The sequence below is a fragment of the Coregonus lavaretus genome (genome assembly GCF_964263955.1).
Source record: "Coregonus lavaretus genome assembly, chromosome: 3".
In the NCBI taxonomy this organism is placed as follows: Eukaryota; Metazoa; Chordata; class Actinopteri; order Salmoniformes; family Salmonidae; genus Coregonus; species Coregonus lavaretus.
Genome location: NC_139990.1, coordinates 34,666,559 through 34,692,058, shown reverse-complemented (window position 1 = coordinate 34,692,058; position 25,500 = coordinate 34,666,559). Strand labels below are relative to the sequence as shown.

General features: G+C 43.2%; 1 protein-coding gene across 2 annotated transcripts in view; it reads left to right on the top strand.

Moving 5' to 3' along the window:
• The first annotated feature begins 284 nt into the window (after positions 1-284).
• Positions 285-25,500, top strand: part of LOC311120641 (putative ATP-dependent RNA helicase ddx6) — a 51,722-nt gene continuing 26,506 nt past the window's right edge. Inside the window, exons 1-9 of one of the 2 annotated variants that reach the window (XM_084157873.1) lie at positions 306-439; positions 1,462-2,466; positions 2,616-2,679; positions 2,794-2,898; positions 3,333-3,462; positions 5,928-6,074; positions 7,224-7,318; positions 9,280-9,402; positions 21,847-21,975. In XM_084157873.1, coding sequence (XP_084013999.1) covers positions 2,285-2,466; positions 2,616-2,679; positions 2,794-2,898; positions 3,333-3,462; positions 5,928-6,074; positions 7,224-7,318; positions 9,280-9,402; positions 21,847-21,975 — 975 coding nt within the window. In that variant the 5' untranslated portion in view covers positions 306-439; positions 1,462-2,284. Of the gene's footprint in view, positions 440-1,461; positions 2,467-2,615; positions 2,680-2,793; positions 2,899-3,332; positions 3,463-5,927; positions 6,075-7,223; positions 7,319-9,279; positions 9,403-21,846; positions 21,976-25,500 lie in introns of both variants that reach the window. The other variant, XM_084157874.1, reaches the window with a different exon arrangement.

The following is a 25,500-nucleotide window of genomic DNA, read 5'->3' as shown; positions in this document are numbered from 1 at the left end:
CAGTGTTAGAGAATTTGTCCCATATGCACTGCAGTCTTTTAAATGCCAAAGAATGGGACATGTAGCTGCTCAGTGTAAAGGAAAGAAAATATGTGCCAACTGTGGAGGGGCACATGATTACGGTGAATGTGGAAGCAATGTGAAGGTTAAGTGCTGCAATTGGTGGTGTTAGGGATTTATTTGGTTTAGAATGTTTTTTTCATGGTAGTACATAATTGGGCAGATCATGATTGATCCTACATTCCAGCACAGTAGGTGGCAACATGGACTTTAAAAGTTTGTTTGTGGACCGCCACGATATCATAGAAGAAGAAGGCGATGAAGAAGAGGCGACCATGTTGAATTAGCGTTTTATTTGGAATGAATTTAATCTAACAATAAAATAAGTAATTGATCTGCCGAAAACATGTATGATATATAACATCAAAGTGAGAGAGAGGTGAGTGTTTCGTGGTGTTGTATTCAATTTGCATAATAAAGATTTTATAAAGTCGACGTTTGCTCGTCAGCTAGATAATTTAGCCAGCCAGCTAACATTCAGACGTGGTAAACGAGAGCCCCCTGCACTACTAGCCATCCAAGTTAACTAAACTGGCTAGCTAGTTTATAATAACCCCTTTCATCAGTGATGTAACGCTACCTAGTTAGCTAACTAAATTAGTATTTAGCGAGCTAGCTAACGTAACTTACTAGCCAACTTGCATGTTTATGTCTGAAGCTGAAGTGGCTAACGTCATTAGGTATCTAGCAATATAAGTTAACTGGCTAACTAAATATCTTCCTCTGAAGTTGGCAAGATGAATGGCCTTTATAGCACCAACTCAAATCGCGATTAGTTAGGTTTGAATCACTTTTCGTAGTTGCCACAATTGAGGTAAGTTAGCTAACTACTGACTGGTAACATTAGCTGGCTTTTTACCTTTATTTGGCCGATAAGGGCATCCTAATTGTTCGTTAACGTTAGCTAGCTAGCTAATGCCAGTCGCGTGTTTGTTTGTCCATACATATGCAATTAACTTATATTTAAATTCAGATGCTTCTAGTTAACGTTAGCTAATTTCCTCAAAGTAACTTCAAAACTTCGCACGTGATTACGGCTATAAAGTAGCTATGAGTCCCACATTGTTGACATTATAGCCTAACGTTACTCTCTTCTATGGTCTGGTCCCATGTATGCACTTGTAGTGTAGGCAACTCTTCTGTGGTCATGCCATACACGAATTGGTTGGAATACATTACAGACTGATCCACCAACCCAACACTAGAAAAGCAATTTTACCTTGTGCCTGCCTGCCGAATACATTTTTGACATGATGTAGTTGGGGATTTGAATAGAACGTTTGGGCATCTATTCTACATTGTATTAGGCAGTTTTAAAGCAAAGTCTAGGGCTTATATAGTATTCACTCTGACTTTACTTATAAAATAAAATTCTCCCTCTACTCTCCTTCTTCCTGTCAGGAGGCACAAGTTTGAGTTGCTGCGTACGAAATGAGCTGAATACACCCCCACTCACACACATAGCTACACACTTTGACAGAAGACCTGAGAGAGGAGGGAGACTCACCTGGAGCAGAGGGGACAGACCAAGAGGAGCCCAAGGGGAACTTAAAGCTGTTTTGCTTTTGGACTACAGTTATCCCTTGTTTGATTTTCAACGTCAGGAAACTACTTTAACACGTGGATGGACATATACACACAGAGTGGAAAACAAATGTTGAACAATAAGGACCATATTATTTTGAATAAATATTTGTACAAAGGTTTGAAAAATCATTTCCAAGGACATCGATGTTGAGCAATTCAAAGGGACTTGATGCAAAACAAGGAAATAAAAACAGATACATTTAACGTTTGAACAACATTTAACGTTTGAACAAAGATTATATTACAGATACTATTCCCCCGGTTCAAATTGTCTTAGCAGTTGTATTGCAGGAATTAAACTCCTTGATACTTGTTCACATATAATTTTCTATATTGTGTGCAGGTTTCTATATTTATGCATTTGAATGCATATATCTCTTCATTTGGAAGAGCTCTTGTATAAATACTTTTTTTTCATACGTCAGTAAACTCTGTTGAAGGGGACCGAACTGCACATACGTGTAAATGTGAAAACTACAAATAGACTTCTGTTGTAAATGCTTTGGACTAAAAATAAGATATTATTTGTTAATGCTTTATTAGACTCATCTACTTTTGAAGAGGCTTTTTAAGGAAGAAAAAAAACTGAGGGGTAAAATACGTAAATCTTTGAGAATAAAAATAAAGGAAAGAAGAAATGGCAACTGCCAGAACAGAGAACCTTGGCCCTGTCGTCATGGGACTGAACAAGCAGAACGGGCAGCTTAGGCCTAAACCGGCCTCTACCCAATCAGGACCCCTTGTCCTGGGCTCTCTGTCAGACAAGGCCACAGGTGCACCCCAGAAAGCGGGTGCTGCCCAGGAGGGAACTGGGATTAGGTACACATTTCTCTCTTACACCCCGTTTCACCCAGTGACTGAAACAATTGTGTTCTGCTCATATAGTTTATTATACTTTCATACCAGGTTTTAGAACTGATGACACATATTTTGTTTTGCTCTCTTCTCTCTTTGCTGCCCTACGTTAGGTTTGGAGATGACTGGAAAAAGAGGCTACAGCTCCCTCCCAAAGACACCAGGGTCAGAACCTCTGTAAGTCATGGTACAATGCAGCATGCTTTTTCACTAGCACACAGGATTCTCCCAGTGTCATTTTAATCAATTATGTTACTTCTGTTGTCTAACCTCTTTCGTTCTGTGTCCCAGGATGTGACGTCCACTAAGGGGAATGAGTTTGAGGACTACTGTCTGAAACGGGAGCTCCTGATGGGCATCTTTGAGATGGGCTGGGAGAAGCCCTCCCCTATCCAGGTACGACACTCACTGGAAGCGTCTCTGCCCACAGATCACCTTTTGAAACTGGGGGATTCCCTTGCTGTAAATTGGCTCCTGCTTCTTGTGCCTATAACCTATAAAGCTACTTTAAAGTGATGCTCCAGAACTTCTGTATAATTTCAACCAGTAGTTTTGAAAGTGGTGCTCAAGAGCCAAAGTGGGTCCCTGTTTTTTGTGTTCTGTGTTATCCAGTTGTGTACATTTCGTATGATATGTTACCTCCTGCAAAAATTCGTACAATATGTTGCGAATTTGTTGAGCTTACGATCCCGGACTGCGTCTTTTAAGTTATACCTGAACAGTCTTTGGACTTAGCTTTTGTACTTTGGCATAGTCATAGTTACATATTTTGGTAATAGCCATGCAGTTTTTGATTAAAAATACATTAAACTAGAGTTTGTCACTTTCAGGAGGAGAGCATTCCCATAGCCCTGTCAGGACGAGACATCCTGGCCCGTGCCAAGAATGGAACAGGGAAAAGTGGGGCCTACCTCATCCCCATGCTGGAGAGAATAGACCTGAAGAAGGACTATATACAGGGTGAGTCAAGGCTCTTCACTTTACTCTTTCCCTCCTTTTATACTCGACTTGTCTCTACTACTACTACTACTACTACTCCTCCTCCTCCGGGCTCCAGACTAACATTTTCCCCTTTTTCAGTTGGTGGCACCAGGCCATCACCAATAACATTTCTAATAGTCTTATGTCATTCACAGTGCTTTTTAAAAAAGTGTTATAGACTACTGAGAAGGTATTCAAGTTATATGTTTCATCTAACATGTTTAAGCAGGAATGCGTGATTCCAGATATTTTCATGTACGAGCTAATCCTGTGATTGTCATGGATTTTGGGTTGACAATTAAGGCTATTGTTACATTTTACTGTTAAAATAGGACTCCAGAATTATTATTTTTTCAATAGAGATGAATTTGCCTACATCTTTATGTGCGCTAATATAGGCTAATTTATTTGGGACCAATTCACCACATGAGTAAGTGGAAACTCAAAACACATTAGCTAGATCGCTAACTTAAATATAATAGTAGCCATATTAAGCATAACAATACATTTTAATGTCCTAAAAATAACTTTACAGTCGTAGCCTACTTCCCAATCAGGCCCATGCTCTCGTAATGGTCAATGCACATTTCGCACACTCCATATCTCAAAGCTATATCTAATATCTCGGTTGTAAAATAATTGCTATAGAGCTAAAAATTGAGAGTTGAGAAATAAAAAGTATACCAACAGAAACTGAGAACCTCCTCTCTTCAACTGTGACAAGTGTTACACAGGATAACTGTTTTTCCTGGAATTGGATTTTGAATTTGTTATACAATTAAAATGTTTTTCTCACCCAGAGCAAAGTGGGAGAGGCAGGGAGGGTGGCTTGCTCATCACAGCAGTGGGCCCCAGGGAAACAGGCAGAGCGTCAGGGCAAACACTTTCATTACAGGAATCATGAGGATAATGCACTTACTGCTTAACCAAATCATGTTGTTGACTCATCCTATACTCGTATTTGTGGCCAAAGCATAAATTGGAGAAAAATACTTTTTAAAAACCCTCCTCAAACTTGTATATCAAACAGACTGTTTCAAAAATGCTTGCTATTTCCTCATGGAGTATGTCATACTCCCGAGGAGGATGAGCTGGCCAATCAGCGGTATACTTGCATGAATATTTTTTTATGACTGGTATACGCCCATACCATTCTGTTGGGGTACGCCCACACCATTCCAACACATAAAAGCTGCTTTTTACCATAGTAAGTATTTCTAGGTCATATTTCAATGAAATATGGAAGCACTGGACACACTGTTCCCTCAAAACAATTTAAGTTAGTTTTAACAGTGGCCATTTGATCAAAATGTAGGCCTGCAGGAGTGACCTACCATCAAAGACAATGGAGAAAATGCTTCCCATAACATTTTACCAAGGAAATAACTCTTCTATCATTCAGCCTACATTAGCAGCAAATGTGTGGTGTTCAATGTAGGCCTACATTCCATGAGACTTTTGAAAGAAAAAAAAAATCATGCAGGGCTTGACATTAACCTGTTTATCCACTTGTCCTTCAGACAAGGTGACTGAAAATGTTGTTTGATGCAGGAAACAACTTCCCATACCATTATTACAGAGAATCAGATAAATTATGCTACCCTCTGCTTATTGGCTACTTACTTTATTCAAGACAGTCTCAAAATACAACACTGCCCCTTTAAGACAAAAAAAATGCTCTTTACCTGACTTGCTTTTCAAAGATGTCTAGAAATGTACAGGTTTTGTGCTCTTGTAGGAAGCCCTCACTCCCCTATTGTTGACTACAAATATATATAACTGGGCTAATAACTCACTAACTAGCAAAGAAAATTAACTAAATGTGCACACATGGCTACATCTCAAAACAAGCGCATCTGCTCATGACCGCTCACGCTGTAAACAGTCCAGTTCAATGTAAATGGAACAGATCCATATATGGTAATAGTCTATTTGCATATAGGCCTACTGCTGCTCTGATTGGTTATGCCGCACCGGTCTGTGTAGAGTATGGGATGAGTCTGTCAATGCAATAGAATCCTGCTCCGATGCGTTCTGTCTACATCAAAATATCTTGCATAGTTACTTTTGCATGCTAAATCTTGCATAGTTCGTTTTGTTTCGGTATGTTGATAGTGTTAACGGGGAAAACTCTAGAAAGTTGAGTGAAGTTCAATCTGGTGCTTCTCTCCATCCGCTGCAGTCCCGGGGATACTGCGCGTGGGCGCGCAGCTTAGAGGGAACATTGACTGGATAGTTACTTTAACTTGCACAGCCAAGTCAAAGGGTCGCAAAATGCGACTAAATGGTTGCTGTCTGGAGCCCTCCTGCTACTACTACTGTTACTCTATGACTCAACTTCCTATCATCTTTCAAACTGTACCCTTCTTCCTACTTTCTCTCCCCCTCTGTCAAACCACATTGTCTTGCACTTGCCCTATCTATACCTCTCCCTCTCTCCCAAGCTATTGTGATGGTGCCCACTCGTGAGCTGGCCCTGCAGGTTAGCCAGATCACTATCCAGATCAGTAAGCACCTGGGCGGAGTGAAAGTCATGGCCACAACGGGCGGCACCAACCTGCGAGATGACATCATGCGCCTGGACGAGACTGGTAATGACCCAACAGCAGCATCACATTCAGTTACTTCATACCAAAAATGGTACCTTGCGATAAATACAGTGCATTCGGAAAGTATTCAGACCCCTTGACCTTTTCCACATTTTGTTACTTTCATCACAGAGAATCTTGTTTCTCATGGTCTGAGAGTCTTTAGGTGCCTTTTAGCAAACTCCAAGCGGGCTCTCATGTGCCTTTTACTGAGGAGTGTCTTCTGTCTGGCCACTCTACCATAAAGATCTGATTGGTGGAGTGCTGCAGAGATGGTTGTCCTTCTGGAAGATTCTCCCATCTCTTCAGAGGAACTCTGGAGCTCTGTCAGAGTGACCATCGGGTTCTTGGTCACCTCCCTGACCAAGGACCTACCCCAATTGCTCAGTTTGGCTGGGCGGCCAGCTCTAGGAAGAGTCTTGGTGGTTCCAAACTTCTTCCATTTAAGAATAATGGAGGCCACTGTGTTCTTGGGGACCTTCAATGTTGCAGAAATGTTTTGGTACCCTTCCCCAGATCTGTGCCTCGACACAATCCTATCTCGGAGCTCTACGGACAATTCCTTCGACCTCATGGCTTGGTTTTTGCCCTGACATGCACTGTCAACTGTGGGACCTTATATAGACAGGTGTGTGCCTTTCCAAATCATGTCCAATCAATTGAATTTACCACAGGTGGACTCCCAAGTTGTAGAAACCTCTCAAGGATGATCAATGGAAACAGGATGCACCTGAGCTCAATTTTGATTCTCATAGCAAAGGGTCTGAATACTTTAGTAAATAAGGTATTTCTGTTAGATTTTTTTACTTTCTTGTGCAAAATTTGTTTTAAAAACTGTTCGCTTTGTCATTATGGGGTAATGTGTGTAGATTGAGGAAAATGTTTTATTTAATCGATTTTAGAATAAGGCTGTAACGTAACAAAATGTGGGAAAAGGGAAGGTGGTCTGAATACTTTGCGAATGCACTGTATGTGTGTATATATAGCGTAGCTCCGTATTTGAATGATTTATTTGATAGTCGTTTTTGCTCATCTTCATCAAGGGTGTCAATCATTTCGGACCACACTGTACACTACAAACAAGTCACAAAACCTCAAAGCTGTACACAAAGCCACATCTGTAATGGTGGTGTTTCTGATTCTCTCTCTCAGTGCATGTGGTCATAGCCACACCCGGCAGGATCCTGGACTTGATCAAGAAGGGCGTGGCCAAAGTGGATAGAGTCCAGATGATGGTGATGGATGAGGTTAGTGTGTGAATACATGTGGTACATGAGTCCATCAACCACTGACTATAATAAACTACTGTAGATGACTCCAGAGAATCAGTCCTCTCTCGCTATGTTGTTACTAGCCACTCAATATTCTTCATCAGGGCCTTCAAATCTCTTCTGGTTCATCAACCTACCAAAGAGGTTAAATAAATCAAATCATATAAAATTGAATTTGCCACATGTGCCGAATACAACAGGTCTAGACCTTACAGTGAAATGCTTACTTACAAGCCCTTAACCAACAATGATTAATTGTAAAAATGTAAGAAAAAAGGTGTTAAGTAAAAAATAGATACGTAAAAAATGATTAAAGAGCAGCAGTAAAATAAAATAACAGCAGGGAGGCTATATACATTGGTTACCAGTACAGAGTCAATGTGCGGGGGCACCGGTTAGTCGAGGTAATTTAGGTAATATGTACATGTGGGTAGTGTTAAAGTGACTATGCATAGATAATAAACAGAGTAGCAGCAGCATTAAAGAGGGGGTGGGGTGAGGGGGGACAATGCAAATAGTCAGGGTAGCCATGATTAGCTGTTCAGGAGTCTTATGGCTTGGGGGTAGAAGCTGTTAAGAAGCCTTTTGGACCTAGACTTGGCGCTCCGTTACCGCTTGCCGTGCGGTAGTAGAGAGAACTGTCTATGACTAGGGTGGCTTGAGTCTTCTGGATAATTTTTAGGGCCTTCCTCTGACACCGCCTGGTATAGAGGTCCTGGATGGCAGGAAGCTTTGCCCCAGTGATGTACTGGGCCGTACGCACTACCCTCTGTAGTGCCTTGCGGTCAGAGGCCGAGCAGTTGCCATACCAGGCGGTGATGCAACCAGTCAGGATGCTCTCGATGGTGCAGCTGTTGAACTTTTTGAGGATCTGATGACCCATGCCAAATCTTTTCAGTCTCCTGAGGGGGAATAGGCTTTGTCGTGCCCTCTTCACGACTGTCTTGGTGTGTTTGGACCATGATAGTTTGTTGGTGATGTGGACACCAAGGAACTTAAAGCTCTCAACCTGTTCCACTACAGCCCCGTCGATGAGAATGGGGGCGTGCTTAGTCCTCTTCTTTTTCCTGTAGTCCACAATCATCTCCTTTGTCTTGGTCACGTTGAGGGAGAGGTTGTTATTCTGGCACCACACGGCCAGGTCTCTGACCTCCTCCCTATAGGCTGTCTAATCGTTGTCGGTGATCAGGCCTACCACTTGTGTCGTCGGCAAACTTAATGATGGTGTTGGAGTCGTGCCTGGCCATGCAGTCATGGGTGAACAGCGAGTACAGGAGGGGACTGAGCACGCACCCCTGAGGGGCCCCCGTGTTGAGGATCAGCGCGGCAGATGTGTTGTTACCATCCGTTTGGAAGTCCAGGGTCCAGTTGCAGAGGGAGGTATTTAGTCCCAGGATCCTTAGCTTAGTGATGAGCTTTGAGGGCACTATGGTGTTGAATGCTGAGCTGTAGTCAATGAATAGCATTCTCACGTAGGTGTTCCTCTTGTCCAGGTGAGAAAGGGCAGTGTGGAGTGCAATAGAGATTCCATGATCTGTTGGGGCGGTATGGAAATTGTAGTGGGTCTAGGGTTTCTGGGATAATGGTGTTGATGTGAGCCATGACCAGCCTTTCAAAGCACTTCATGGCTACAGATGTGATTGCTATGGGTCGGTAGTCATTTAGACAGGTTATCTTAGTGTTCATGGGCACAGGGACTATAGTGGTCTGCTTGAAATATGTTGGTATTACAGACTCAATCAGGGACATGTTGAAAATGTCAGTGAAGACATTTAGTAAAGGAGCTACATGGAACATTTTCCCAAGCAACCAGCGCCAAATGTCAATTGCATACCAGTAATAGCAAATGTAATAGAAATACACGAGAGTAAAACATACTTTTCAGAATGCTGTGTGACTCTGCTAATTCTCCATTTAATGTTTTGTCTTCTTCTCAGGCGGACAAGCTGCTGTCTCAGGACTTTGTGGTGCTCATTGAGGATATCATTAGCTTCCTGGCCAAGGGCCGTCAGATCCTGCTCTACTCTGCCACCTTCCCCATCAGCGTGCAGAAGTTCATGGTGAGTAGTGCCACATGGCCCTAAGCCACATGTTGGCAGCCATGTGGTATCACCAACAGGCCAGTCTGTTTTGCTATTTCGTAACGATACAATTTACTTTATTGTCCCTTTACATGGAAAATGCACCAATTCTTGCTGAACAGTGGGACCCTTGATCTCCTTCCGGAGAGCAGCAGCTCAAAACATTGGGCAAGATTGTGTGTGGGGTCCTCTGATGTGCTTGGCCTTCTCCCTTGCCCGTTTATCATAGAGGCCCTGAAGCCCCCTGCACTGCAGCCCACAGAGCTTCGACCCAAGGTTCGCAGTCCGCCTGAGGATACCCTTATTAGCCACTGACAACCCACCGTACCAGGCCAGGAAACTGAAAGTCAGCACCCTCTCTATATGGCAGGTGTAGTACATTGAACATGAGTATAAACGTGAAATGCAACAATTTCGAAGAGTTAGTCAGGGCATAACATTTGCTTTTTTGTCCACCAGCTACTGTGGCAGGTAAATCAAAAAAATCTACCAGCCACTCAGATTTTTTCCCCGCTAAAATGACACCAACAAAACACAAAAACAGATGAGCATGCTTTGTAATGGTTCTAGAACAGTAAATGTATTATTAGTAAGAAGTAATGTGATATATTATTTAATTTAATATATTGTGACCTGAGTCTTTTAACCAAAATATCACAGTTGAGACAAACATTTTCACCTGCCCCTTTAAATGTGTGAGGTTATGGCGTTAGCGCGACTCAAGTCACGTTTGTGCCAGTGTGATTGATCCTGACAAGTAGAAAGAAGTGTTGTCTTCTCTTACCCAGCAGTTGAAACTCAAACATAGAAAAACAACCTAGCTTCTGAACAAAATAATGTCAACAGCCAACAAACACAAAGTCTCACTTCAGTAGACTTTGGTTTCAAGTAAATTATACCAACTTTTATGCCTTTGCGCAGTACTTCTAAAAATGTGTCTTTCACTCCGCTCTTCACGTGCGCACAGCCCCCAGCCAGACGGTGTTGCAATGTGAGGTGGTACAGGCTATATTGGGGTCGTAGTTATTTTACTTTGTGCGATTCATTTACCAGCTATGAAACAAAAAGGCGGAAATACTTTAAACAGCTACTGTAGCATTCATTTTACTATAAATGTGATCGTACTTGACTAATTTTTATAAACAAATGTGAGTGACATGCTCGCACTGTGGAGCCCTGACCACGCGCCAACGTGGCTGGTGAAATAGACATCTTTCCCGCCAATGCCAAAATCTACCTGCATTTGGCAGGTGGCTGGTGTTAATTTTAGGCCCTGGTTACAGTTCATATAGGAAATCAGTCAATTTGAAATACATTCATTAGGCCCCAATCTATGGATTTAACATGACTGGGAATACAGATATGCATCTGTTGGTCACAAATACCTTTTAAAAAAGGTAGGGGCATGGATCAGAAAACCAGTCAGTATCTGGTGTGACCACCATTTGCCTCATGTATCTCCTTTGCATAGAGTTGATCAGGCTGTTGATTGTGGCTTGTGGAATGTTGTCCCACTCTTCAGTGGCTGTGCAAAGTTGCTGGACATTGGCGTGAACTGGAACACTCTGTCGTACAAGTCGATCCAGAGCATCCCAAACATGCTCAATGGGTGACATGTCTGGTGAGTATGCAGGCCATGGAAGAACTGGGACATTTTCAGCTTCCAGGAATTGATTCTTGTGACATGGCTTGTACGGCTTTAAGTCTGACTTGTAACATGCTGAAACATGAGGTGATGGCGGCGGATGAATGGCACGACAATGGGCCTCAGGATCTCGTCACGGTATCTCTGTGCATTCAAATTGCCATCGATAAAATGCAATTGTGTTCGTAGCTTATGCCTGCCCATACCATAACCCCACCGCCACCATGGGGCACTCTGTTCACAACGTTGACATCAGCAAACCGCTCGCCCACACAACGCCATACTGCCATCTGCCCGGTAAAGTTGAAACCAGGATTTATCTGTGAAGAGCACACTTCTCCAGCTGCCAGTGGTCATCGAAGGTGAGCATTTGCCCACTGAAGTCAGTTAAGATGCCGAACTGCAGTCAGGTCAAGACCCTGGTGAGGATGACGAGCACGCAGATGAGTTTCCCTGAGACGGTTTCTGACAATTTGTCCAGATATTCTTTGGTTGTACAAACCCACAGTTTCATCAGCTGTCTGGGTGGCTGGTCTCAGACTACCCCGCAAGTAAAGAAGCCAGATGTGGAGGTCCTGCGCTGGTGTGGTTACACGTGGTCTGCGGTTGTGATGCCGGTTGGACGTACTGCCAAATTCTCTAAAACGACGTTGGAGTCGCTTATGGTAGAGAAATAAACATTAAATTCTCTGGCGACAGCTCTGTTGGACATTCCTGCATTCAGCATGCCAATTGCACGCCCCCTCAAAACTTTAGACATCTGTGGCATTGTTTTGTGTGACACAACTGCACATTTTAGTGGCCTTTATTGTCCCCAGCACAAGGTGCAACTGTGCAATGATCATGTTGTTTAATTAGCTTCTTGATATGCCACACCTGTCAGATGGATGGATTGTCTTGGCAAAGGAGAAATGCTCACTAACAGGGAAGTTAACAAATTTGTGCACAACATTTGAGAGAAATACGTTTTTTGTGCGTATGGACAATTTCTGGTATCTTCTATTTCAGCTCATGAAACATAATAAATAATATGCCATTTAGCAGACGCTTTTATCCAAAGTGACTTAGTCATGTGCGCATACATTTTTACGTATGGGTGGTCCCGGGGATCGAACCCACTATCCTGGCGTTACAAGCGCCATGCTCTACCAATTGAGCTACAGAGGACCACCATGTTGTTTTATACTTTTGTTCAGTGTAGTTGGAAAGTATCGTGGTGTTGACATTCAGTTGTCTGTCTGCGCAGGAGGTACAGTCGTTATTGGCATTTTTTAAATTGATGTTCTGAGTGTTTGTATTGAGTGTGCTGTCCATGATGGTTCCCAGGTACTTACAGTGGGGAAAAAAAGTATTTAGTCAGCCACCAATTGTGCAAGTTCTCCCACTTAAAAAGATGAGAGAGGCCTGTAATTTTCATCATGGATACACGTCAAATATGACAGACAAATTGAGATTTTTTTTTCCCGAAAATCACATTGTAGGATTTTTTATGAATTTATTTGCAAATTATGGTGGAAAATAAGTATTTGGTCACCTACAAACAAGCAATATTTCTGGCTCTCACAGACCTGTAACTTCTTCTTTAAGAGGCTCCTCTGTCCTCCACTCGTTACCTGTATTAATGGCACCTGTTTGAACTTGTTATCAGTATAAAATACACCTGTCCACAACCTCAAACAGTCACACTCTAAACTCCACTATGGCCAAGACCAAAGAGCTGTCAAAGGACACCAGAAACAAAATTGTAGACCTGCACCAGGCTGGGAAGACTGAATCTGCAATAGGTAAGCAGCTTGGTTTGAAGAAATCAACTGTGGGAGCAATTATTAGGAAATGGAAGACATACAAGACCACTGATAATCTCCCTCGATCTGGGGCTCCACGCAAGATCTCACCCCGTGGGGTCAAAATGATCACAAGAACAATGAGCAAAAATCCCAGAACCACACGGGGGGACCTAGTGAATGACCTGCAGAGAGCTGGGACCAAAGTAACAAAGCCTACCATCAGTAACACACTACGCCGCCAGGGACTCAAATCCTGCAGTGCCAGACGTGTCCCCCTGCTTAAGCCAGTACATGTCCAGGCCCGTCTGAAGTTTGCTAGAGTGCATTTGGATGATCCAGAAGAGGATTGGGAGAATGTCATATGGTCAGATGAAACCAAAATATAACTTTTTGGTAAAAACTCAACTTGTCGTGTTTGGAGGACAAAGAATGCTGAGTTGCATCCAAAGAACACCATACCTACTGTGAAGCATGGGGGTGGAAACATCATGCTTTGGGGCTGTTTTTCTGCAAAGGGACCAGGACGACTGATCCGTGTAAAGGAAAGAATGAATGGGGCCATGTAGCGTGAGATTTTGGGTGAAAACCTCCTTCCATCAGCAAGGGCATTGAAGATGAAACGTGGCTGGGTCTTTCAGCATGACAATGATCCCAAACACACCGCCCGGGCAACGAAGGAGTGGCTTCGTAAGAAGCATTTCAAGGTCCTGGAGTGGCCTAGCCAGTCTCCAGATCTCAACCCCATAGAAAATCTTTGGAGGGAGTTGAAAGTCTGTGTTGCCCAGCGACAGCCCCAAAACATCACTGCTCTAGAGGAGATCTGCATGGAGGAATGGGCCAAAATACCAGCAACAGTGTGTGAAAACCTTGTGAAGACTTACAGAAAACGTTTGACCTGTGTCATTGCCAACAAAGGGTATATAACAAAGCATTGAAAAACTTTTGTTATTGACCAAATACTTATTTTCCACCATAATTTGTAAATAAATTCATAAAAAATCCTACAATGTGATTTTCTGGATTGTTTTTCCTCATTTTGTCTGTCATAGTTGACGTGGACCTATGATGAAAATTACAGGCCTCTCTCATCTTTTTAAGTGGGAGAACATGCACAATTGGTGGCTGACTAAATACTTTTTTTCCCCACTTTAACTCCCCACTCTACCGCTTCACCATCCAGGACTAGGTGGCTCACTGGATCTGCCTTCCTCCGGAAATCATTGTGCAGTTGTTTTGTTGCTGTTTAGTGTAAGGTAGTTGTTATTGCACCAGTCATGAACCCTGTTTCCTTCTGTTTGGAAATGCATTGTGTCATCTGAGAGGTCGACAAATGCTGTGTCATCTGCATATTTCACTGCCAAGCAGTCCCCGTCGGAGCCTCTCATGTCATTGGTGTATGTGGCGAATAGCACTGGAGAGATGCCAGTTCCTTGAGGGGGAACCAGCTAGATGTACACAGAGGAGGGATGTTGTTGTTGAACTTGACATACTGCCCCCTTTCCAGCACCCACAAGGTAATGCTGGGTTCTATCTGTAGGTGGGAGAGTTTGTAACATACAGTATCTCACAAAAGTGAGTACACCCTTCACATTTTTGTAAATATTTGAGTATATCTTTTCATGTAACAACACTGAAGAAATTACACTTTGCTACAATGTAGAGTAGTGTGTACAGCTTGTATAACAGTGAACATTTGCTGTCCCCTCAAAATAACTCAACACACAGCCATTAATGTCTAAACCACTGGCAACAAAAGTGAGTACACCCCCAAGTGAAAATGTCCAAATTGGGCCCAATTAGCCATTTTCCCTCCCGGTGTCTTGTGACTCGTTAGTGTTACAAGGTCTCAGGTGCGAATGGGGAGCAGGTGTGTTAAAGTTGGTGTCATCGCTCTCACACTCCCTCATACTGGTCACTGGAAGTTCAACATGGCAAAGAACTCTCTGAGGATCTGAAAAAAAGAATTGTTGCTCTACATAAAGATGGCCTGGGCTATAAGAAGATTGCCAAGACCCTGAAACTGAGCTGCAGCACGGTAGCCAAGACCATACAGTGGTTTAACAGGACAGGTTCCACTCAGAACAGGCCTCGCCATGGTCGACCAAAGAAGTTGAGTGCACGTGCTCAGCGTCATATACAGAGGTTGTCTTTGGGAAATAGACATATGAGTGCTGCCAGCATTGCTGCAGAGGTTGAAGGGGTGGGGGTTCAGCCTGTCAGTGCTCAGACCATACGCCGCACACTGCATTAAATTGGTCTGCATGGCTGTCGTCCCAGAAGGAAGCCTCTTCTAAAGATGATGCACAAGAAAGCCCGCAAACATTTTGCTGAAGACAAGCAGACTAAGGACATGGATTACTGGAACCATGTCCTGTGGTCTGATGAGACCAAGATAATAAACTTATTTGGTTCAGATGGTGTCAAGCGTGTGTGGCGGAAACCAGGTGAGGAGTACAAAGACAAGTGTGTCTTGCCTACAGTCAAGCATGGTGGTGGGAGTGTCATGGTCTGGGGCTGCATGAGTGCTGCCGGCACTGGGGAGCTACAGTTCATTGAGGGAACCATGAATGCCAACATGTACTGTGACATACTGAAGCAGAGCATGATCCCCTCCCTTCGGAGACTGGGCCGCAGGGCAGTATTCCAACATGATAACGACCCCAAACACACCTCCAAGACGACCACTGCCTTGCTAAAGAAGCTGAGGGTAAAGGTGATGGACTGGCCAAGCATGTCTCCAGACCTAAACCCTATTGAGCATCTGTGGGGCATCCTCAAACGGAAGGTGGAGGGGTGCAAGGTCTCTAACATCCACCAGCTCCGTGATGTCGTCATGGAGGAGTGGAAGAGGACTCCAGTGGCAACCTGTGAAGCTCTGGTGAACTCCATGCCCAAGAGGGTTAAGGCAGTGCTGGAAAATGATGGCGGTCACACAAAATATTGACACTTTGGGCCCAATTTGGACATTTTCACTTAGTGGTGTACTCACTTTTGTTGCCAGCGGTTTAGACATTAATGGCTGTGTGTTGTTATTTTGAGGGGACAGCAAATTTACACTGTTATACAAGCTGTATACTCACTACTTTACATTGTAGCAAAGTGTCATTTCTTCAGTGTTGTCGCATGAAAAGATATACTCAAATATTTACAAAAATGAGAGGGGTGTACTCACTTTTGTGAGATACTGTAGGTGAGGCTACATGCAGTTAAAAGCAGAGGGGAAGCGCAGGAAAAGGATGCACATATAAGAGTGAGCCCTCTCCAGGTGTGTCATGGCACTGTGCAACACCGTCAGGACTGCATCCTCCACTGTTCTTCCTGTATGCAAACTGCATTGGGCCAAGGGCTCCATCCACATGAGACCTGAAACTTGAGTATCACGCGCTCAAAGCACTTCACAACGACTGACATTAACGCCACAGGACGATAGTCATTCAGCTCTGCTGAATTGTTCTTTGTAACCTCAGGTCTTCCAGAGTGAGGGAACCATGTGTTCTGAGAGGGAGCTGTTAGGCGTGGCACTGGAGAAGATGGCTGCCGTTTTACAGCCCTCTAACCAATTGTACTATTATGTGTGTTTCTTCGCGTTATTTGTAATTTATTCTGTACATAATGTTTCTGCCACAGTCTCTTATGACCAAAAAGAGCTTCTGGATATCAGGACAGCGATTACTCACCTCATATTGGACGAAGATTTTTTTCTTCAACGAGTCGGACGCGAAGGATATTCTACAGACACCCGACAAGGCCCAAATCCCTGTCATTCGCATGAGAAAGAGACGGAGATATCGTGGATGTAGGTCGGGGTGCCTTGTAAGGATCCGATGGCGAGCAAGTAAACTGCCTCTTCCATCAATCCTATTAGCCAATGTTCAATCATTTGAAAACAAATTGGATGACCTAAGACTAAGGTTATCCTACCAACAGGACATTAAAAACTGTAATATTCACTGAGTCGTGGTTGAACGATGACATGGATAACATACAGCTAGCGGGCTATACGCTACATCGGCAGGATAGAATGGCTGACTCCGGTAAGACAAGGGGTGGCGGTCTGTGTATATTTGTAAACAGCTGGTGCACAAAATCTAATACTAAGGAAGTCTCAAGGTTTTGCTCGCCTGAGGTAGAGTATCTCATGATAAGCTGTAGACCACACTATTTACCAAGAGTTTTCTTCTATATTTTTTGTAGCTGTCTATCTACCACCACAAACCAATGCTGGCACTAAGATTGCACTCAATGAGCTGTATAAGGCCATAAGCAAACAGGAAAACGCTCATCCAGAGGCAGCGCTCCTAGTGGCCGGGGACTTTAATGCAGGGAATCTTAAATCCGTTCTACCTAACTTCTATCAGCATGTTAAATGTGCAACCAGAGGGGAAAAAAACTCTAGACCACCTTTACTCCACACACAGAGACGCATACAAAGCTCTCCCTCGCCCTCCATTTGGCAAATCTGACCATAATTCTATCCTCCTGATTCCTGCTTATAAGCAAAAACTAAAGCAGGAAGCACCAGTGACTCGGTCAATAACAAAGTGGTCAGATGACGCAGATGCTAAGCTACAGGACTGTTATGCTAGCACAGACTTGAATGTGTTCCGGGATTCTTCAGATAGCATTGAGGAGTACACCACATCAGTCACTGGCTTCATCAATAAGTGCATCGATGACGTCGTCCCCACAGTGACCGTACGTACATACCCCAACCAGAAGCCATGGATTACAGGCAACATCCGCACTGAGCTAAAGGGTAGAACTGCCGCTTTCAAGGAGCGGGACTCTAACCCGGAAGCTTATAAGAAATCCCGCTATGCCCTCCGACGAACCATCAAACAGGCAAAGAGTCAATACAGGACTAAGATTGAATCGTACTACACCGGCTCTGACGCTCGTCGGATGTGGCAGGGCTTGAAAACTATTACAGACTACAAAGGGAAGCACAGCCTCGAACTGCCCAGTGACACAAGCCAACCAGACGAGCTAAATCACTTCTATGCTCGCTTCGAGGCAAGCAACACTGAAGCATGCATGAGGGCACCAGCTGTTCCGGATGACTGTGATCACGCTCTCCGTAGCCGATGTGAGTAAGACTTTTAAGCAGGTCAACATTCACAAGGCCGCAGGGCCAGATGGATTACCAGGACGTGTACTCCGAGCATGTGCTGAGCAAGTGTCTTCACTGACATTTTCAACATGTCCCTGACTGAGTCTGTAATACCAACATGTTTCAAGCAGACCAACATAGTCCCTGTGACCAAGGACACTAAGATTAAATGACTACCGACCCGTAGCGCTGACGTCTGTAGCCATGAAGTGCTTTGAAAAGGCTGGTCATGGCTCACATCAACACCATTATCCCAGAAACCCTAGACCCACTCCACAGATGACGCAATCTCTATTGCACTCCACACTGCCCTTTCCCATCTGGACAAGAGGAACACCTACGTGAGAATGCTGTTCATTGACTACAGCTCAGCGTTCAACACCATAGTGCCCTCAAAGCTCATCACAAAGCTAAGGATCCTGGGACTAAACACCTCCCTCTGCAACTGGATCCTGGACTTCCTGACGGGCCGCCCCCAGGTGGTAAGAGTAGGTAACAACACATCTGCCACGCTGATCCTCAACACGGGGGCCCCTCAGGGGTGCGTGCTCAGTCCCCTCCTGTACTCCCTGTTCACCCATGACTGCATGGCCAGGCACGACTCCAACACCATCATTAAGTTTGCAGACGACACAACAGTGGTAGGCCTGATCACCGACAACGATGAGACAGCCTATAGGGAGGAGGTCAGAGACCTGGCCGCGTGGTGCCAGGATAACAACCTCTCCCTTGATCTCCCTGATCAAGACAAAGGAGATGATTGTGGACTACAGGGGAAAAAAAGAGGACTGAGCATGCCCCCATTCTCATCGACGGGGCTGTAGTGGAACAGGTTGAGAGCTTCAAGTTCCTTGGTGTCCACATTACCAACAAACTATCATGGTCCAAACACACCAAGACAGTTTTGAAGAGGGCACAACAAAACCTATTCCCCCTCAGGAGACTGAAAATATTTGGCATGGGTCCTCAGATCCTCAAAAAGTTCTACAGCTGCACCATCGAGAGCATCCTGACTGGTTGCATCACCGCCGGGAATGTCAACTGCTCGGCCTCCCTGTATATAGCGTCCCTTCTGTTATTTTATTTTACTGCTGCTCTTTAGCTATTTGCTTTTATTTTACATTTTTCTTTAAAGAAACTGCATTGTTGGATAAGGGCTTGTAAGTAAGCATTTCACTGTAATGTCTACACCTGCTGTATTCGCCGCATGTGGCAAATACAATTTGATTTGATTTGAACACTAGAACTGCCATAGGCTAACGGCCACTGATGTTTGATTTTGTCAAAAAATAAAGATACAAAATAAAGCTGTCCGAGTCATACCCTGACTTTTCCTAAATGTTTACAGTAAAGTATTTGAAGCCTTTTTTACCTGTTTTTTTTTTCACACCTATTCCCAACTTAACCCGCCAAGACAATGTGCTGTAGGATGTTGGTACCCAGCCAGGCGCTAATGCGTCTCTCTCCTCACTGAATGAATGACAAATGGATGAATTGGCAACAATTGTGCACCTTACTTCACAATTTAATATAAATTAGGCCTAACTGAATGATAAGGAGGGTGAAGAGGTTGATTTTAGATTCGAAAGACAATAGTGTAATGATGAGTTTGTTATGCCTATTTATCAGCGTTGGCGCTGATGTTAATTTGACCGCGCGCCTTGCGGGTTGATTCCATTCTCTTTTACATATTACTTTTTGTAAAAATAAGCTGTTACGGGACTGTTTTATTTACTGTATCTCGATTACTAATCAAATGTATTATAAGCGAAATGAAAACATGTTAGGTGTCCCAGACCTGCTGTTTTCAACTCTTAATGATCGGCTATGAAAAGCCAACTGAGAGACCTGAGCCCTAGGACCATACGTCGGGACTACCGGCCGTGGTGACTCCTTGCTGTCCCCAGTCCGCCTGGCCTTGCTGCTATTCCAGTTTCAACTGTTCTGCCTGCGGTTATGGAACCCCTACCTGTCCCAGACCTGCTGTTTTCAACTCTTAATGATCGGCTATGAAAAGCCAACTGAGATTTATTCCTGATTATTATTTGACCATGCTTGTCACTTATGAACATTTTTGAACATCTTGGCATGGTTCTGTTATAATCTCCACCCGGCACAGCCAGAAGAGGACTGGCCACCCCTCATAGCCTGGTTCCTCTCTAGGTTTCTTCCTAGGTTTTGGCCTTTCTAGGGAGTTTTTCCTAGCCACCGTGCTTCTACACCTGCATTACTAGCTGTTTGGGGTTTTAGGCTGGGTTTCTGTACAGCACTTCGAGATATTAGCTGATGTAAGAAGGGCTATATAAAATAAAATTGATTGATTGATTGATTGCAGTAGGCCTTTAGAATAATGCAAAACGTAACGTAACTGTAACGTAACAATGTGGGAAAAAATCAAGGGGTCTGAATACTTCCCGAATGAACTGTATTGGGTGGACTTTTTCCGAGAGACCATGCCACTCAACCGCTTCAGAAAGATTCTGCCAAATCTGCGGCAGGTGCACACGAAACAAGGACCATAAACTGTGTGCAGTGCAACCAATTTTGTTGTTTGTGGGTCTTGCTCACACAAAGCCGCAAAGCTGTGTGCTGACTGTGGACCAGAAGCATAAAGAAGATATTGTTTCATGCTAAATGCATGCATATAAGGACACAATATAATGTCCAATACAATCAACAAATTACTATTTTAATATAGTTCCACAAATATTTATTTATGCAAGTCATCCTTTACAATTGTTCATGCACTGGTGGTTTTGTTTAGGAATACGGCAAATAATTTCACCTGTGCACATGGCTGGTTTATTATTATTATTATTATTATTATTAATATATTTTTAGTTTCTACTTTGTCATAAGAAGCTGTAACTGGACTTCATAAATTACTGTAACTATAATCGAATCTACAAATAAAGTTGATCAAATGGATTACACTAATTTTTTCATTATAAGGGAAATGAAAAATGGGCTTATTGGCCTACGTTTTGTATAGGACTTTGTAGAATTATACAAAACATATCCTTGACGCTCTAAAAAAATATATGTGTATTTTTTTGGATATATTTCCACAAATATTTATTCATGCAATTAATCCTTTACAATAGTTTATGCACTATTTATCAAGCATTGGTGCTCATGTTTGCGCACCTTGCGGGTTGATATGCATCTGATACATATGCTAAAGAGGACACACGGCAACGCTCTCTATCGGGTACTTATAGGCTGAAAGGCCAGGTGGTTTTAGTGTTAAAGCGAGTGCAGAAGATGTCATCTACACATTCCTTCAGTAGCTGTCCCTTGATTTTGTCTGCTCCTGGCGCTTTGTTGGATTTGACTCTCGAAGACACGTCTCACCATCTCCTCTGCGGTTTTCTCCATCCAAGGCCTGGAACTCCGGTTGTTCCCTCAGGCTTTCTGTTACAGTGGAGAAGTCGTGATTATCAAAACTAAAGTGAAAAGTGTTGAGTTCATTGACAAACTGTTCCTCATCCTTTTGGTTTTCCCTTGGGTTTTCTTCTTGACTTGACCGGTAAGGTTTGCCAGTCCTGCCTGAGATTCCCTCTGTGGAACATGGTTTCCACTTTCTTTTTGTAGTTGTCCTTAGCTTGGGCTATGTGTTGTTTTACTGTCCTCTGCATGGTTTTCACTTCCTCTTGGTTGCACGCAAGAAAAGGCTGTCCGTTTTGTCTTAAGTTGCTGCAAGGGTCTAGCCGTGTGTGTGTGCGGGCGCCCATGCACACATGTAGTTATCCTAGCATTGATTTACTCAGGCACTTTAATAACCCTCTCTGCTTTTTTCTCTTTTCCTGTCCCCCTTTCTGTCCTCACTCTCGCATCCTCTCTGTATCCCCCCTCCCTTTCTGCCCTCTCTCCTCCACCAGGCCAAGCACCTGCAGAAACCCTATGAGATCAACCTGATGGAGGAGCTGACTCTGAAGGGCATCACCCAGTACTATGCCTACGTCACTGAGAGACAAAAAGTCCACTGTCTCAACACGCTCTTCTCCAGGGTAAGCCTTGGCAACGTTGAACACACACTCTTTTATGTGAATGTACTTGTAGTCTGGTATGTGGGCACAGATTAGTGTACCACAGAGCCTTTACAGGCAGCCTTTATTACCATCGGTAGTAATGAGTTAGACAATATTTTAAGGTCGTGGCTGCAGTTCTGACTTTTCCCGGACCTTTTTTCCCTTGGACTAAAGGTCCCGAAGCTTCTGCACGTGTGAGGATCACGTTGTGCACATGCATTTTCTTTACCCACACATTTTTATGGTCTCCTTCCATTCACATTTCTCACTGTCAATCGTGAATGATAGTTCTTTAAGTTTTACCGGTGAAAAGTCGTAGTATCTGCATACCAACTAGGGCTGTTACGGTGACCGGATTACTGACACGCCAGCGGTCACGAGTCATGACCACAGTCAAATTCCACGTGCCTGTTCAGTCACGGTAACTAGGCTGATGGTCATTAGTAGCCTACCAAACTTGCTATAACTGCCAGTCGCTAATGGCCTTTTACACAGCTCTCCATTGTCCCTATAATCAATGAGACATCAAATGCAATCCAATATCAAATCAAACACTTAATGAGAGCCCATGAGCTCATGTTGCGCCACATTTCTATAGGCTATGCAATTGCATGAGAAGTTTTAATGGCCTCTATTAAAAAGAGGATCCCATCAGCTTTCTATAGGCTTGCTATATTTATTTCTCAACTTTCCTAATATTATGCGCTTTGCTTTACAACAGGAGTAGCCTACCTGGCTGGCATGAAAATGAACCGTGGGAAAAGCGTCCTCGATTCGCTATTTAAGTGCATACGGATTACGTGTTTTTGTTCCCCTGCTCCTGTTCCCACAAATGCCTGATAATGGTCCATTCTAAATCAAAACTAATTTCACGCATGTATTATTTAGTATATTTAAAGACTGAATATTAATCCGCTTTACAACCGGTGTAGCATACCTGGTGTACATAGGCAGTGCGCGAGTTTCAAGTTTGGGGAGGCTAATTTTCACCATAAAAGTGCACCTTTTGTAATAAAGCATTCCATGCATCATCACATTTGCAGACTTATGTAAGATGGCCTACTATTCGTAATGTGATGAGTAGATTGGATAGTCATAATTTAGGCTAATATAATTCAATCACTGTTTGTAAAAAAGACAGTTTAATGCATGGCTGAGCGAGTATAGCATAGAGCAGATCTAGGCATTGAATGATGTAACATATAACGCCCCACCCACCAGACTGTCGACTAATCGCGTTCACGTTGTCATGCTGCGTCACGCGGTTGCTAAGCTAATCGTCACGCAATCCCTTCTCAAAGTCATTGTATATGTCGAGAAAGTGCCTATTTTCCTCAAGTATGTAATGTCATGATTCCAAAGCTATACGATACTACAGATAGGAGGTTAATTATCTCACATATCGGAAAAGATTTGTAGTGTTTTACTTCTTGTTGATGAAATTCGTGCTAATGTTGGGTTTTTAAACTAGCGCCCAGTAGACTCCCATTCACTCCTTGAAGGAGAACGCTCCTTGTCCCAGAATCGCCCAGAATGCACTGTGCGGCTCATTGATGTAGCATGGGCAACGTTTCCCCAGCTCCTCAAAAGTATATCTGCCGTTGCGAATGTCAGACTCCACTCTGTGGCACATCGATCTGCAGGTTGAACATGGTGAGATTGTAGACTCCTAAATTGATAGTGCAGTTTGTTTAGGCGATTTTACAGCTAACTAGCTACGTTACATGCTGATATTGTCTTTGGTATTATTGTGTGTAGCTACGTTTTCTTTCTTACTAGCTAGCCCAGAGAAAGCATTGTGGGTTTTGTAGTCTACTTGAGCTGCAACAGATTTCCACAACGATTTTCCATGTTGCTACCAACCTTCTTATAAAGCCAAAATGAAACGTATTTGTTCACAACAAATATTGTTCATACATATTAGTGTTATTTAACACTAAATTAAAGGAATGGATTTTTTCTTTAAGCTAGAAACGCCGTTCAAACTTTCAAACGTGCAGACTGGTCTCGCTTGAGTTGCTTGTATACAAGTTTTTGATATCCTTTATACTTTTTAAAATATTCAACTTTTTGTCCTCCATCCCCTTGTATTGAATTTCCTCAACATTCAAAATCTCTCCATTGTGACATCATCACTTCCAACATTCCATTCACAGTAAATACAACAATACAACTTTTGACACATATCGGCTACTTTGACCACTTTGTTAACAACTTAGACACAAAATTTGAGCGTATGAAATCTTCCTCCATGTGTCATGACTTGCCCTCATGGGCTGAGGATCAAAGATGCCGGCTAGGCAAAGGTTTGAACAACCCCTTTCCTGGGGGCAAGTTTTTTGACCGGTCGTAAATTCCTTGCAGAAACTTACTTTTCCATGCCATGCAGTATTTGGAGAGGGATTTTCCCTGTCAGAAAAAGAACGTCTTCCCGCCAAGACTCCAACATCCAAAAGTGGATAATGAAACAATATTCCTACTTAAAAGAATGTGGGAAATTGTTGGTGGGGACTTAAAGAACAATCATGTCAAATGTGTTACTATGTTGTGATGTCATTAAAGACGGTGGAACAACATAACTGTATCTCTGGGGGTGTACACTTCCCAGTTATGAGGTTTGCATCTATTTGTTGTATAAAATGAATGATTAAGTATAATAATACTTTTGTGAAGATAACAATGTGATTTTAGCATTCTAGATGAGATTGTTTTCCATATTGATTTGTTCTCAGTCAGTGGCCACGCCCAGATGAGCACAAACATGGAACGCCCCTTTTACCCCGAGTGCATAAAAAGCCTTGTGACGAAATTCAGACCAGGAAGCCCACGGCTTAAAATGGTTGACACACTACAAGACCAGCAGACGTGAAGCTTGAGCTAAACGTTACAAAATGGTTTAAAACTACAACTCCATTACCAAAGGAAGACCAAGCATACTACGGTATAAGCCAAATGTTGCAAATGGTTGAATTTCTACAAGACCAAGAAGCGTGAAGCTGAAGCTGCACGTTACATAATGGTTAGACCAGAAAGACCAGAAAACGTGAGACGTTAGTCCACACGTTTGAAATGGAGAAACTCTCAACCTCTACACAAGGTGAAGAAGACGACGATGCACTAGACCTTATCATTTCAGTCTGCAGCTGGCATGTATAGTTGTCTAAGAAACTTTCACTAAAGACACGCGAGGAGAAGACAATCACTCTCAGACAACCGCTGGTACATCTGAAGTATCCATTCTAACCAAAACTACGACCAGAAACTCTACCAAGGACATTGGGATCTCTGGTGGGCAAACCAGAGTCCTACATCATCAACTCAACTATTGAGGACAGCTACACGTAAATACATGTTGCATTTCTAATCTGAATGAGCGTTTAGTGGGGTTTTAAGCATTTGTATTTCCTTGAGCATAGTTTCCAAAGTGACCCTCCTTCTACCCAAGCATTCATGCTATTGTTAGTCCAGTCCACTAGGGACCTGTTTTCATTGTATTACGTTAGT